The sequence below is a fragment of the Centropristis striata genome, chromosome 13 (genome assembly GCF_030273125.1).
Source record: "Centropristis striata isolate RG_2023a ecotype Rhode Island chromosome 13, C.striata_1.0, whole genome shotgun sequence".
Classification (NCBI taxonomy): Eukaryota; Metazoa; Chordata; class Actinopteri; order Perciformes; family Serranidae; genus Centropristis; species Centropristis striata.
In genome coordinates, this window is record NC_081529.1 from 13,873,102 (window position 1) to 13,889,160 (window position 16,059).

The window sequence follows — 16,059 nt, forward strand, 5'->3', positions numbered from 1 at the left end:
CCAAAAACCTCCTCATTTCCATTCAGCCTCATTTTAAAAGCACATTGCGCCATTTTCTACCTGGAACTCTCATGTCGCTCGGCCAACGTCAGTCAGAAAGATCTGAGCTGAACGGGGTTTTAACTAAAGTGCACAGGTGACACTAAGCCTTGATGAATTCTTCGGTTCATCCGGTCTCCTGACCACACAATAAATGGGTGGAAGTACGAAGAAATTACTACAAGAAAAACAGTCAAAATTGAGGCAACAGGGGCTGAGTCAGACCCCTCAGATCCTGCATAGTGCTGTCGAACTGGTGTTTGATGTGTAAAATTGGTGCATTTTGCTTTAATTTTGTCATTTGTAATGGACGTGTCATGTTCACCGAGTGCTGTACTGTGCAACAATGCAGCAAAATGTTGTGTATTGGCACATATTATATGCGATAGTAAATGATTTGGAGTAATGGATCAGGGCCACAGTCACAACGGAGCAGTTGGTTTTGCTTACCAGGATGCATTTCTCCAATAGAAAAGTCTAGAAAAAGACAAAAACAAAATCCTGCCTCTGTGGAGCAGTTTTGATGGTGTCTTGGCTGTGAATTTAGCAGCTCCTCATTGGCTCTGGGCTGACTGACACAAACTGGTTTTCAATATTGTCTACCAGGCTAATATTGGAGAGGAACATCCGGACAAGCAAGTTGCAACTCCCTGAAATGTTGTCTATGAATGAGAGACAGCGAGCGTTCGATGAGGCCGAGGTAGAAAATGGCCAGAGGTGTGACTGGAAAAAGCAAAGAATGGAGGGAGAGAGCCAGGTGAGAGTGAGGTTAGGAGGCAAAGGAGTTCAAACCCTAAAAGAAAAAGCCCTCAACTTGTTCATCCCCCAACCCTTTGAGCTTGTAGAACCCGAAGACAGAACCACACAAACACACACACAAAACCACATCACTGCACCGGGTTATAAACATCATGTCATCCATTCACAGCTTTCCCAAGCAGCACGCTGTCGTCTCAGCCGGGAGACTGGAACAACAGTGTGCTGCTGCTTTTTTTGGATCAACTACATCCTGCTATTCTGCTTTCCAACGCACCTGAGGAGGACAAAAACAACTTGTACTATTGGATCACCTTTGAAAATAGAACATTAAAAAGACCTTTTGTCCCATTTTTAAAACATCCTACCTTTACATTTAAACCTCAAACACCTAAAACTAAAGAAAAAACAGTTGACTTGTGGGATTTAAGGAGTCTTTCAGGAAACGAAACAGAGTTTAGGCACTGTCCATTAACACTGCTACGATGGATTGCGTCTTCCTGCTTTCATCGTCAAAAAATTGTCCCACACACTATTTTCAACAGACTTGTCATTCTCCGTTGTCAAACCCCTGTAGAGGCTGATCAGGGGAGCTGGTGTAAGTAAGAGACGTTTTAATGCTAAACGATGAAAATAAGTAAAACCAAGTTTAAAAAAAAAAAAAGAATCCATGGCTTCATCAACATGAGGGAGGGGAGGGGGGAGGGGGTTCCCACATCTTCCATGGAGAAGAAGGGAGGCCGTGGCTGCTACCAAACTGTACTCCACCCACCCATTTCTCTCTCTCACACACGCACACACACACAGACAGAGACACACACACACACACACTCTCCTGGTTGTGCACCTTGTTGTCAGGTGAAAAAGAGCGCAGCCAGACTCTGGTGCATTGGTTGGTAGTCCTCTTTGTCATTTAGAGTCCTGTGTGTAAATATGTGTGTAAATATGTGTGTAAATATGTGTGTATGTGTGTGTGTTTATGTGTTGCAGGTGGAGCATGTCGAGGCCTCCATGGTGCACAGGTGGATGGGAGGGTTTCATCGTGGAGCTGCAGACTGGAGGCCGCTGGGTGTGACCCGGGACAGGGCCTGCCGATGACACATGAACACAAACGTTTATTACGATGACATCATCATCACACCTATACATCTAAAGGTGTCACAATTAGAAATGTTTAAAATTAGAACAGAAGTACAGCTGCTGGTTGTTGTAGTAGTAGACTGAAGTAACTTTAGCTGGCTGTTCACTATTTGACCACCAGGGGGAGCACTAAATCTAGAAGCAGGAAAAGAACAAAGGAGTCAATGAGGCTGCTGGGAGCTCAGGTCAACACCTGCAGCAGGATAGGAGGCGATGCTCTTAAATTACATCCCAAAAAAAAAAAAAATTCACCCCTAATTTCAGTTGTTGTTCAGTTGTTCTGAATCCTAAGTATCCATAAGTACTGCTGGTACTAACCTATTTGGTTGATTCGTGTGAGTAGAAAAGGGGAACAAAGTAACATTTTGTAGAAGTGAAAAGGGAAGTATGTAAATAGTGATACATATTGTGTGTTCTCTTGTGATATATAGTTCCTCTGTGTCCGAGCACACATTCTACATTTCAAAATATATACTCTTGTGCAATGCAAAGTCCTCCCTTTCTTTTCCTGCTCCACTATGAAGAGTAATTCACTCAGACCTGCTGCAGGTTTCTTACATTACATCACTAAACAGAGTGTTTTTGTCTTTTTGAGAGTGTGTGCGTTACCTGGGAGGACATGCGGGATGTGTCTTGGCGTCCCGTCAGGTCTGAAGAGGAGATGTTGACAGGTGCCCCGCGATGAAGACGCATGCTCACCTTCCTCTCCTTCTCCATACCTGAAAAAAGTTAAACAAGTTGATGATTTCAGTGGTAAAACTAGACATCGAATTAACTGAATACCACTTGAGTTCAGCTTTTAAAAGTGTGTGTGTGTGTGTGTGTGTGTGTGCGTGTGCGTGTGCTGACCTGTGTGTGAGGCGGGGTTGAGCGGTGAGGGGGCTGCCACTTCTTGCGCTGCCCTGGCTCTTCCTGAGGCCGAGGCCATGCCCCGGGCCCCGGGGTTCCTGCTGTGCCTCAGCCTCTCCTCCCGCTCCCGACGCTCCCTCTCTGCATCCTCCACGGCCCTGTTGGCCCCCTGAGACCAAGAAGACATGTGTAAGTCATTCAGTGTCTTTAAGGCTACTAGACGTGGGGGGGAATCGATACAGCATAGTATCGCAATATTTTGCGTGACAATATTATAATGATTCATGGCCGCCAAGTATTGATATTTAGCGTTCTGGCAGCCCGCTGTTTTATAACAGTATAAAACATATATATATATATATATATATATATATATATATATATATATATATATATAGTACTGGTATCATATGAAACTAGAAGATCTAAGGCGTCTATAGGCACCATGTGTGTCAGGATATCGTGTCGGGAAGTTCAAAATAACGCTGCAAAGGTTTTTATGGTGATTTTCAAAGTGCACATGTGACCTCTGATTTCATGCTATCTCAATGAAAATAGGCTCTCTGGGTTCCCACAAGTCTCCTCTTTACATATACATGGCATGTTATTTGACAAAACAATTCCTGATTGAATTAAATTTTATGGACAGAAAATGTAGTTAAACAGTTAAATCGCAATATATTGTCTCGCAATACTCACCATATCGCAAAATGCTAAAAATCGCAATAGTGTCGTATCGTGACTCAAGTATCATGATTGATGATTGATGACTGATGATTCCCAGCTCTAAAGGCTACATGTACATAACCCTGGACTTAACAACAGAACAGCTTCCCTGGAGGACCACACACGATGATATAACAACTTACAAATTTGAGCATGTTCCAGTCGAAGACGTAGTCGTAGGAGAAACCCTGTCTGTGGAAGAGGTTCCTGAAGAGCTGGCGGAGGTACGAGTAGTCGGGCTTGTCATCGAAGCGCAGAGAGCGGCAGAAGTTCAGGTAGGTGGCAAACTCCGCTGTTGGGAGGAAAAGGAGCAGAACACAGGAGCAATTGAGGGTTTGGACCACTATTAATCAATGATTCTTAAAATCCCACATAGAACATATAAAAGCAGCTGCACATACATGGGTAGCCTTTGCAGAGGACCTCGATGGGTGTGGACATTTTCTTCTCACTGATGCGTTCGTACTTCTGCCTTTTGGTGGCGGCTTTGAGGCCTTGCCAGGGCAGAGAACCCAGGTTGAAGTACATGAGGACGTAGCCCAGAGACTCCAAGTCGTCCCGTCTGGACTGTTCTGTAGACAGAGAGGATAAAAAGTCAGATCTGCAGCATTGAAGGGGTGAATTACTTCAGCATCTGTGGTTGTCGGTCTTACCAATGCCGAGATGTGTGTTTATGGAGGCGTAGCGAGCGGTGCCAGTCAGGTTCTTGTTCTCGCGATAAGGGATGTGCTGGTGTGTGCGAGCGTCGCGGTACTTCTTGGCCAGACCGAAGTCGATGATGTAGACCAGGTTGCCCTTCTTACCCAGCCCCATAAGGAAGTTGTCTGGCTTCACGTCTCTGTGGATGAAGTTCTTGGAGTGGATGTATTCGATGCGGCTGATCTAGAGGGAGAGGAGGGAGAAGATCTGATGAGTTACAAAACCCAGACACAGACATCAAACAATATGGAATATGAAGTCATAGAGAGTCATGAAAGTCAAATGTTTCCTCTCACCATCTGGTCGGCCAGCAGCAGGACTGTCTTGAGGCTGAACTTGCGAGAGCAGAAGTTGAACAGGTCCTCCAGACTGGGCCCCAGCAGCTCCATCACCATCACATTGTAGTCCCCCTCGGCCCCGCACCACTTTATCGTCGGAATACCCACTGGAGGGGAGGAGGGGTGACAGGGCAATATTTAATATTAAATCACTTCTTAAAACCCACTTTTATAGACTTGGTTTTATGTAATGCTTTCTATTTTACTACTCCTTTTTTACTCCTTTTACCTTTTATTTTCTGTGCATTTGAGAATGTCTTGTGATTGTTACTGCTCTGTATTATATTGTTTTATTGGTTTTAATTTTTATTTAGTACTGTGATTCAAAAGTTACAGCAAAGCAGCTTTTAGAGTTCTGAGTAACTATAAATTGTGGTTGGTATGTTTCTGTTTTCATTTCCTGCAGTTCTGTTGATCCATGAAAAGGTTTCAGGAAAGTAGTTGGGCAAGCTTCCTTTGACATGACTTATTTTTTACCATCCTCCCAGAACTGTGCCAAAATACAATCTCTGTCTTCCTGATCCAATTGTCATTTCATTAGATTGATTGCTTAGTTTTTCATGTTTTATTTTCTGTTTACACATAGCATTTGCCTTCATTTATATGCAGGGTTTTCCCCTACATTCATTTAGCAGCAGCCTCCCCTCTTTTCCCAGTGCATGTATTTACTAAGCATTACAGTAAGAAAACCTTCAAAATAAAAGCAAACACATGTAGCTTTCATAATACAAGCACATGGGTGTGTGAGTCCACCACAGAATTTACAAGAAGACTGTTAAAATATGATGCCTTAAAAAAAACATAGGACCCATATTCTCCTTTACAATAATTAATTATAATATGCAATGATTAAGATTAAATAGTGGCATTAGAATGAGTGAGAGGCCATCAAATTTAGGCTTTAGGAGTAAAAATGTTCTCCGGACCCCCCAACTTTTTTCGGGTCCGCCCATCATAGTCTCATAAAATCTTGTGGAAAACACTGGTTCTAAAGCTTGGTTTACGTCCGAGTGTAATTTTTTTATACTTTCTAAATTGCTGATTGATATTTACATGTGCAAACCATCCAGGTGACAAATAACCCTTTACACCCGCTGCTGAAAAAAATCCTGGAGGAAACACTGATGACTCAGATATGGTGTGTTTTAATGATTACATGAAATAAGGGGTGGGAGCCCTTTGCAAAACAAGATTTTATATGGGGGCCCCCAAAAAAGTGAGAAACAGCCCTGCTAGCCAGTGTATCAAAGTGTGAGAAGTTGCAGGACACGATGCATCCGTGATGGGGAGAGGCACAGCTTTTCACCAAGCACAACATTAGATGGAGAGATCTGCCTCCTTGTTGTGTTCCAGAGAGGATGAAGAGGAAGTAAGTAAGTAAGTGCTTAATGATGTTGACCTGCAGAGTTGATTCCTCCTTATTAACGTCATGTTCACGCGATCTTTAGCTCACTCACTGCCTTGTTGACTTTGGTTTAAGTCCCTGGTGTGCTGTCTGTTGTGTATATGTGGGTAAGTTTATGTCTACAAGTTGGTTTAATAAAAAATCTGTGTGTTTTTATGTGCAGTCATCTATCTATTGCCTCAAATAAACACTACAGGACCAACAGCTTCCTAACCTTAATGATGTAGGTTTTAAATGTTTCACCCATGTGCATCACTCAGTCAACTCCCTGGTGGTGGGACAAATGTGATACCAGTATTACAACTTTTAAAAAGTAATCCACTGCTGGCCACAGTAATGTGTCTACAGAGAAGAAAATGTTGAGCATGCATACACTGCTGTCCCTGCACACACTCAGGAGCAGTGTAAAGGCAGGAGCCAGCTGGTTTAGTCGTAGCTGGTAATTGGCTGACGTTGCCAAGGCGAAGAGGCCATCTGGCATTTCCTTCTACAGGCAGACCGCAACAAAATGCTGTTGCTCAGCACTTAGCGCGCACACGCACGCGCTATTTATATACATACAAACGCGTACACAGTCTGGGTCAGCCACCATGCCCCGATACATCCTACCATGCAGGAACAAAAATACAAATGCATGTGTGCGCACAGTTGTGCTGACGGAGACAAACTGTCTCTTGGACAGTTCTTGTACATGCAGGCGACGACACAGAAAACACTAATAAACTAGTTGTAGTTTCAGTCCCAACTGTGCAGTATAGGACGGCCGATTGATATTTTTTAAACTGATCTGCTATAAAATAAATCAATGACTTACTCAAATTCATTACTAAGGCTCTGATCAAGCCGCCTGTCTGTCTGGAGCGTCACTCAAGGTCCTGACCACTAAAAACATCTGCGTCACGAGTAATAACACCACTGAAGGACAGTGAGCGAGTGGAGCTATGTGACCCTGGAGAATTGTACGGTAACATTTTCAAAACTAAGATTCTTATTTTGACTGTCAATGTATATCTCTCCAAAATATCATAATGTGTCCTTGACTGCACACTGGTGGAGCCCACTGTAAAGCTGCATCCGTGACATCCTCTGGTGAGCAGTGTGATAGGAGAGTGCAGCTGTCCGTTTCCTTCAACGTGCTGTCGAGAGCACTGCGCTGATACACTTTTACCTTACCTAAGGTACTTAACATGTTCCTCCGCCTCAACGTTCATGGTTCAAGGGAGAATTTTTCTACACCGCTAATGATTTAGAATAATGGATAGACGCTGGCTTGAAATATTGATGCGGAGGTTTCGTAAAAGCACAAACAACACTACATAGTGGCAGGATGTGTGTGAGTTAAGAAAACGCAGCAGCTCGGCTTCTTACCGGTTGTAACAGACGATATCACATCACTTCGATTTGAGCTTCTTTGCACTCACTGTTCGTTTTTAGGAATGATTTAAAGATTTTACTGATCACTTTTAAACCTCTTTTAGGTCTGGCTCCCAGCTATTTAAGATAATTATTAACTCCATAGAAGCCTACCAGCGTTCTTAGATCCTCGGGTGGTGCCCTTCTGACCGTTCCAAAGTCAAAACTAAAAACCAAAGGTGACAGGGCTTTCCGTACCAGAGCACCCCGACTTTGGAACGAGCTGCTCGAGGAGATCAGTCAGTAACTTCTTTTAAATCACTTCTTAAAACCCACTTGTATAGGCTTGCTTTTATGTAATGCTTTCCATCTTACCACTCCTTTTTACTTCTTCACGTTTTACTTTTTTACTACTTTCACCTTTTATTTTCTGTGTATCTGAGATTAGGGCTGGCCGATATATCGATATAAAAATATATATTGATATATTTTTAAATGTGATATGGAATTAGACCATATCGCATATATCGATAGTTATTTTTTTCCTTTTATATACAAATGCTGCCCTTACTAGGGTTTTTTTCATATTTAGTTATTTTGTAATGTTCGTTATTCTTTTCTCATATAAATATATTTATTTCAGAAAAAGACTGGCTTTTTTTATTTCATAGGTTATTTTTATTTAAGATTTTTTTATTTAAACGTGCACTTTATGGAACTTTGATTTAAAGAAAGGTGCTCCTGTTGTTATACAGTATTTATATTCACTTAAATAAACGGTTTCAATAAAACTACTTGTGACATGTCATATTTGGCTTTGACTGAACATTTGCTCTCACTTTGCGCTAATATATCGGGATATATATTGTATATCGATATTCAGCCTAAATATATCGGGATATGGCTTTTGGTCCATATCTCCCAGCCCTGCTGAGAATGTCTTGTGATTGTTCCTGCTATGTCTCTAATTGTTTTTCTTTTAATGTAAGAATTGTTTTTAGCCTTATGGCATCATTCTCTTTGTCATTAACTGCCCTTTGTTGCAGCGCTTTGTAAGCTGCTGTTTTAAAAGTATAAAAGTGTAAATATTATTGTTGTTAAGAGTATACAGTACCTCCGCCCTGCATCATCTTGTAGATTTTGCTCTCTATGTGGAGCTGCGGGTGTTTGGTCTTCACACATTCCAACTTGATGGCGACCTCCTCTCCAACAGAGATATCAGTACCTAGACAGACAAACAGAAAAGACATGTTGCATTAACAGTGCAGAATGTTTACCAGAGTTTAGGCATTTATCCTATCTAACAGCGTCTAGTCTGCTGCAGACTGTGGACAATCTAAGAGGTATTGCTGTCAGGTCAAAGTTCAGTGTTGAGCCTGTCCTTACTTTGTGTACAGTCATGGAAAAAATGATTAGCCCTTTTTCTTCAATTTCTTGTTCATTTTAATGTCTGGTACAACTAAAGGTACATTTGTTTGGACAATTATAATGATAACAACAAAAATAACTCATAAGAGTTTCATTTAAGAGCTGATATCTTGACATTTTCCATGGTTTTCTTGATAATATCCAAAATCATTATTAAGAAAACGATGGAAAATGGCGAGATATCAGTTAGATATCATGTATATTCAAGTTATATGGAGCCAATTTGATATGTAGATAACAGTTTGCTCTGTCAAAGGGTTTCATGGTGAGCAGGAGAAATCACGTGAGTGGCTGGTGATTAAAGTGGAGAAGGCCGCCTCAGGTAAACAAGGACATTTCTGTGGTTGTTAACGCAGGGAAGCCAGCCAACATGAAGGAGAAGCAAACAGTGTGCACTGGATGTACCCTGCTCTTCTTTCATGTAAACCAAACTCTTCACAGCTATAATTACATCTTCATATGCCTGAGACCAGTAGTCTGGATCTGACAAACGCTTTCTTCCTAAATATGGTGATGGGTCCAGTTCCCTCCACATAAACACTGCCACTGGACACCAGGTTACATAATCCCATTTCTCACAAACGCAGGCATGCACGCGGTCCTATCGTTCAGGCTCACAGCAGCACCAATAGAGCATCATTGATTTCCCCGTTGATGTCATAGAGGTGGGGCACACGGGGCAGGGCCATGACTCATTTTATAGTGGACATGTTGTAGAACTAGAGTGTGTGCGTGTGTGTGTGTGTGTGTGTGTGTGTGTGTGTGTGTGTGTGTGGATAACTGATATTTGCCTGTCCCTAGCTGGATCCAGATTGGTCTAAGTAGTAACGCCGAAGGTTCAATACACCACAAATCGGATTCAGCTTCATCTAGTAAATAAAATCAGGGAGGGCATTTAGTTTATCCACAGAAGGGACAAAAGTGGGATGTGAATTTATTACCAATATATTTATATAAACACACCCTTTTTCCCTACTGGTGACGAGTGGATGACTCATTTACTTCAGGGATGTCCTGATCCTGATCCGAGTCATTTAATACGGACTATCTGCTGATACCAATGTGCTGATATCTGCCAATTTTTTTTCTCTTAGATGATCATTTACATGAAAGTTACCACAATCAACCAGCAACTAAATAATAATAATAATATATAATTATTATAATATATAACAATAACTAAATAGTGAGATAGCAAACAAAATATTGCCAGCAACAAAAATAAAGTATAAAAACAACAAAGTCTTTGGCCTCGTCACTGTCTCGAGGGAATATCTCTGTCCTCCACTGTTTGTTGCTTCAGTAAAGTAACCTGAATAAACTTTATTCCACTGAGGCTCATTTATTTTCTTTGGGAGTTAATTAAAAAATAAAACAATGCTCAATGGGCAAAGCTTTTTTAAATTAAGGTAATTGTTTAATTATTAATAATGCAACAAACTATTTCTTGCAACTCAAAAATGATTGTGAGAGATTCATCATAACATAGTAACTAGGGATGGGCGTTGGGAAGGAACCTGCCAACTCGATTATCTATAACATTAACGATCAATTACATACTCCAGTATGTATAAAAACATGCTTACATCCGCAAAAAATAAAAATAAAATAAAATGTGTGTGTATATATACACAGTACTGTGCAAAAGCCTGTTTTGATAACGGACGCTCTTATTTTGAAAGGACGGAAAGAGCCTTCCTATCGATCGTAAAACTAAATCAAGTGATATTAAACTGTAACTGTCAAGGAGTTCAATGTTTTATGTTTCAGCCCCCGAAGAGGCACAAGGTTAGTTTTCACAGTAATCTTGCATATTTAAGTGTGTTTGGTGTTTAAATAAGTTTTGGATAAAATTAAACATAGTAATTCATGCTAGCATGGCTTGATGCAGTAAGCTTGTTTTGCTCAAATGAATACTCTTGTATTTCTCTGTGTGTTTTTATGATTGTTATTGCAACTTTCAGTTTGCAAACTGTAGCTTTATCCAATTTAATTCTCAGCTCTTTGGCTTATTCACGTACGGCCGCAGAACTACTGATACGCAGTCAGAGATCAAATTTAAAAATACACAGATCGATTAAAAATTCCACGTGGTCGACCAAATTCTTAAAAGGCCATTAATAATAGTAACAGATAAACACTTTTGCTTTCAGCACACTTTGTTCTAGTTCTGCACTTAGCCAAACAATTAATCAATCAATGTAAAAATGTTTTCTCTGCAAAGGCTCTTCGCAGTCTGAGCAGCACAGTTCAATTCAGTTTGTCTGCTCTATTGTATCACAGGAATGTGATTTGTCTGAACAGATTCTCCCCCTGAACTTCTCAGAGAGGAGAGGCTGTGTGTGTGTGCGTGTGTATGAAAGTGTGCGGTGTTTGTGGTTCTCCTGAGTGTTGCTGCTGGTGAAACCTGTTCAGACACGTCCCCCTACACAAACGGCAACAGACTCCATGTACACTTCAGTCAGCTGCAGCGTGTTCTGGAGCTGTGGGAGCTGTGGTTCAGAAATCAGACCCAGCTTACTGGACCACTGGTTAAACAATCCTGACCAACTCTGAAGTGTCTGCTTCCTGCAGGGGAGTGGGGCCTGAATTTTGCAACTACAAGCAAAAAAAAAAGCATTTCTCAACTCCAAAAGTTAGCGAGAAGTATAGTTGTCTGAGATGACGTCAACATAACCACTATAACAGTCAGTTTTTTTTACGCAATCCAAGCACAAAGCTTCATAAGGAAGAAGAGCAGAGAAGCAGTGAGTCACAATGTGAATCACAGGCAGCAGGAGGTCTGAGCAGGTCCGAACTTCTCTGTTGTTGTTAGTTTTGCTTATGTAAAAAAGGGCCCAACCCTTTTAGCATACTCTGCTTTCAGTTTACCTACATATCACAAGCCAGGTATCTGTTGCATAAGCCCTAGTCAAACAAGTCATAAGCTGATGCAGTGTTTTCCTTTTACAGCATGCAAATCCTGCTCCAGGTGCCCCAGAGCAGGCCTCAACCATGTGGATAGGAAAGTTATTGAATTGCAAATTTGTTTATCTTCTCATCTTATCTTCGGTATTATGTGCTATAGCATTATATCATTCTGTCAACACTGGATAAACTGCTCTGTCAGCAGGCCGGACCTTCGCGTTGTGATGAAATTAGATGAATTAATATAAAAAAATATATGTTTTTCACAGTAGAATACTATAGGTAAATATAATAATCATGACTAAACTTAAATAAAATCTGAGAAAACAAAAAAATGAAGACAAAAACACCCAGGCAACATTAAATTATGTTACTGATCTCCACTCGGTAAAGACGACACAGTATATAGTGTAAAGGCTGACTATTTCTCCACCACTCTAAATGTTTAGATAAGTCAAAGATTTCACAGAGGAAGCAAAACACAGTAACTTTAAATGGGTTTGTTTGTGAATGAACAGAAACCTACACTCACTGTACATTTACAACCACGAGACAACTTTACTGCAAATTTGTTCTCTGGTCAGATCGCCAACACCTGTTCTGATTCACAGCCACACTTTCTCTTACATCAATGCAGTATGTAAACATGGATTGCACTTAATCCTGACATTTGCACATTGTGCTGTGAGCACCAAAGCTTGTCATAGCATTTTACAGGTAGTTTTCTCTTTCTCTACTCTCATTTGCATAAGTCACATGGGCAGAAGAAAAGATGTTCCCGACACTTTGGTTGGTTAGATTGTGTTGCATACATAAATATTATCACAGATTTTGATAGCTGAAAATTGCATTCTGTTAAAATGTTATGTTGGTTTGAACTGGTTTAAATCATTCATGTTTAACGCTTGCATTTGCTAGATTTGCCAACGCAGTTCATTGTCAGATGACGATGCGATACACTGCGGGAAATGCTAAGCTTTTAGCACATGACCGAAGAGAGCGTCCAGGAAGTGACTACAATCTGGCATGAGACGTGTCCATCAGTACGGTGGATTCAGAGCCAGCCTGGCTGCCATCATTACAAACTATTGTACCAGTTCTGACATTTGCACCCAGTCAGACTCGCACAGAGGGAACCGTTGCCCTCATCTCCTCCTTTTGTCAACAACACACAACCTCACACACCAATACACGCAGACACCATCAGCATAGTAACAGTGGTCAAACACTGGATGCTTTGAAGCCTTACTGAATTACATCTATTGTCAGGTATTGACAGGTCATCCAACCCACTGCCCTAAACTTTATTCAAATGTCTTTGGCAAGTTTATGTAAAAACATGATTTACTTTAAGCACAAAACCCTGCCTTTACAGTCACACTTCTAAACGTTTGACCGCAGGGTGTGCCCGGCTCTGTGTTGTGGCTGACTGTGTTACGTCACATTAGTCAGCAGCCTCTCAGAGGGGAGGAAAAGTACTGGCAGCTCTCACCATCAGTCCAATCAACAGGTCATGTGGCGAACAGACTGGTGCACTCATTAAGCTTCCCTCTCCTGTGCTTTCAAACGTTGGGTTTAAAGGAATCCTCAGAGGGCGGCTTAGGTGCCGTCTTACCCACGGAACGACACAAGGGAAGTGTGAGATGGGTTTCTGTCTTTAAAACTACTTATTTATACTAATATTGCTAGTATAACATACAATACAAAAACAATCACAATATAGGATAATATAAGATAATTGGGTAATATTTGCAAGCTCAACTGCGCTGTGAAATCCATCAAAATAAAATATCAAAGTTTGATTCAATGTGTTGTAGGGAATGCGATCCAACTCAGCTGACATAATAAATAAGGAGAACTTTGGTACTTCATGGTATAAATCATTAACCATCAGGGGGAGAAGGCACAACATTTCACACACACAACAAATAGCACACAACACAACAGACATTTAATGAGTGTATATAATCTGTGTAGTTTTCCACATCCACACCATTTATCTGGAGGAAACTCAAACTCATTTTTTGATGATACATCATTAAAGCACATGAGCTCAAATGCAACTAGCTGTATGCTTCTTTATTAAATAGGAGTTCAGATTAAAAAAACAAAGTAGAACAAAACCACACTCAAAGGATAAGGCTTCCCTTGGCTCTTAATAATACTGGCTATACTACACTTTTGAAGTACTGAAAATTATGATTTAGGGAGATATTTTTTAAAGACTTTTATAGAAGATCAATGAAATAGAACTTATCCAAATATATTCCCCAATGAACAGCAGTTATGCAGATACTTCTGTGTTATACTGGCAGTATATTGGTTCGTTTCTGAATCGAGCCATACTGAATATCAATAATATAACATTGTGTCATAATTAAATCATATTGTGAGTGAGTGCCAATGGTCAGACTTGGGGGGTTTTCTCACTGGGTTGATATGATGTCAGTGATGAAGTGATCAGTCCACAGCCAGTAAAAACCACTTCATTAATTAATAATGTTTCCTCTCTATTGTTATCCAGATGACTAAGTCTTAAGCTGAGAAATGTGATCAGCTGTTCTCAAACACTGTGGCCAGGAGCTGTGGACCACCAATATGGCCACCAGAGGATGCATTACGATGGAGGTGGTGTAAGTCCATATCCCTGTGTTTAAAACATAATCTAATGAGACCGCTTTAAAAGTTCAACTTCAATGTTTGCTCAGTAATGATACACTTCCAATGTCCCCTCTGATATGATAAAAAGCATCATGGGTGACTATGTAAAACATCTGTTTGTGGAGAGAATAATGTCTAACCAGCAATGTTGATCTCTTCTACATGTACCTTCACTGAGAGGCAACACATCCAATCAGTTATTACCAAAACTGCCAAATCGATAGGCCACAACACACACACCCTTGGGCACTCTGCAGATGAAACTCAGTAATATATGAGCATGTCCCCTCAGGCTCTAAACAAGCAGCAGAATTATTAACCAGCTCCATGTCAACTCTACAAGACAAGCAGATAGAAATGCTCCTGTTTGGTAAGTACAGATAGTCTGGTGCTGAATCTGTGCACCAAAACACAGAGGTGGAAAATTAACCGACAAGCTGAGTTTAGTTTAGTTTCATGTACCACTTCAGAAAATCGACAGTAATGAAACTTGTGGCCTGGTAATTCTGTCTCCGGACTACTGCTGCTGCTATGCACAAAGTCAACTCAAATACATCTAGCAGCTAACGTTAGCTAATCGGCAATAAAGGAATTAGTTAGCTCCTAGCAGCCACCAGTCATTCGTTAACACAGTTCAGTTTGTAATTAATTTGATTTATGACAGGCCAAGTCAAGCTCACTGAACAAGTGAATTATTACCAGATAGCAGACGTCCTGTTACTGCTAGCTGCTGTGTTAGCTTCAGGAGCTAATGTTGCTAACACTAAACAGTGAACAGCTGATCAGCTAGTTGAGGAAGAAAGGACAGCCAGCTGACAGACTGCTGGAGCTTGTTTGCGTACCAGAATTAGGAGCTGGAAACAAACAACATAGCATTTATTGGACTGTAACTCACCCAGGTAAATGTCCCCAAATGATCCACTTCCAATTTTCCTGCCCAGTCTATATCGGTTCCCCACTCTCAACTCCATGGTCTGTGTTCGGCTAGCAAGCTTGTTCGCTAGCTCCAAAATATCCCCAAAATGTTCCGGTTAAAAGTCCAGGCCTGTTTTAAGAGCAAAACCGGACAAAACCCCGACACATTAAAAACCTCTTGGAGCTGTGATCTGTGTCTTCTGTGTGTAGTCTCCGGGTGAAGGCAATCCTTCACAATCTTTCGCCACTTATTTCAAAAGTCCAGAAACGTCATATTTCGGTAATACGCAGCTTATTGGAAAGATTAAAACGTGTACTTTATGCTCTCGCTGTTTTTGATATGGATACGAGTTACTAGTCCACGGATGAAGCTGGATTTTGAGGAGGTTAGTTTGGATTCTGTTCTTCTTGGTGTCTCTCCTAATCGGTAATCTGCTGGAGGTGTGTGACATCACTTCCTGTTGGGTGATGAGGAGGACGCTGCAGTCAGAGAGCGTCTCAGAGCGGAGAGCTGTCAGCGGACACACGGCCGCCAACAGCCGCAGCACACTGACAGTAGAGGTACAAGACTGAGAACCACCTCATCTATATCCACAAGATTTATTTGGATGCAGCCAGATATTAGCACTCACACAAACAACCAAGCACACAATGTAAAAAACAAAAAAATACATGTATACTTGAAGATTAAAACAAAGACTTGTGACTCTGTCAACTGTGATGAAGTCCAAAGAGAATCTGAAAACATAAAAGGCTTACACTTGCCACCACAGACAGATGTTTTATCAGTCAGTTGTGGCAAGTGTTTTGTTTTATGCTGCAGTCTGCTTGGGAGGCAGCATC

General features: G+C 41.1%; 1 protein-coding gene across 3 annotated transcripts; it reads right to left on the bottom strand.

Moving 5' to 3' along the window:
• Nucleotides 1–692: 692 nt before the first annotated feature.
• On the bottom strand, nt 693–15,660 carry csnk1da (casein kinase 1, delta a). 3 transcript variants are annotated; one of them, XM_059347735.1, is made up of 9 exons: nt 15,197–15,660; nt 8,420–8,530; nt 4,506–4,654; nt 4,164–4,392; nt 3,912–4,082; nt 3,654–3,802; nt 2,785–2,953; nt 2,545–2,654; nt 693–1,883 (listed from the first exon to the last, which is right to left on the bottom strand). In XM_059347735.1, exons 1-9 carry the CDS (start codon nt 15,270–15,272, stop codon nt 1,833–1,835), a joined length of 1,215 nt encoding a protein of 404 aa, XP_059203718.1. In that variant the 5' UTR covers nt 15,273–15,660; the 3' UTR covers nt 693–1,832. The 3 variants fall into 3 exon arrangements, with proteins under 3 accessions (XP_059203718.1, XP_059203720.1, XP_059203721.1); XM_059347737.1 differs by having other exon boundaries at nt 2,545–2,592; nt 2,935–2,953; nt 15,197–15,659; XM_059347738.1 differs by lacking the exon at nt 2,545–2,654 and having other exon boundaries at nt 693–1,886; nt 2,935–2,953; nt 15,197–15,659.
• Nucleotides 15,661–16,059: the final 399 nt, after the last annotated feature.

Coding starts and splice junctions, on each gene's coding strand:
- csnk1da (XM_059347735.1), bottom strand. CDS start 15,272: ATGGAGTTGAGAGTGGGGAACCGATATAGACTGGGCAGGAAAATTGGA. Junction 4,393..4,505: donor TGCTGCTGGCCGACCAGATG/GTGAGAGGAAAC, acceptor CTCTCCCTCTAG/ATCAGCCGCATCGAATACAT. Junction 2,655..2,784: donor CAACCCCGCCTCACACACAG/GTCAGCACACGC, acceptor AACTTTTTTCAG/GTATGGAGAAGGAGAGGAAG.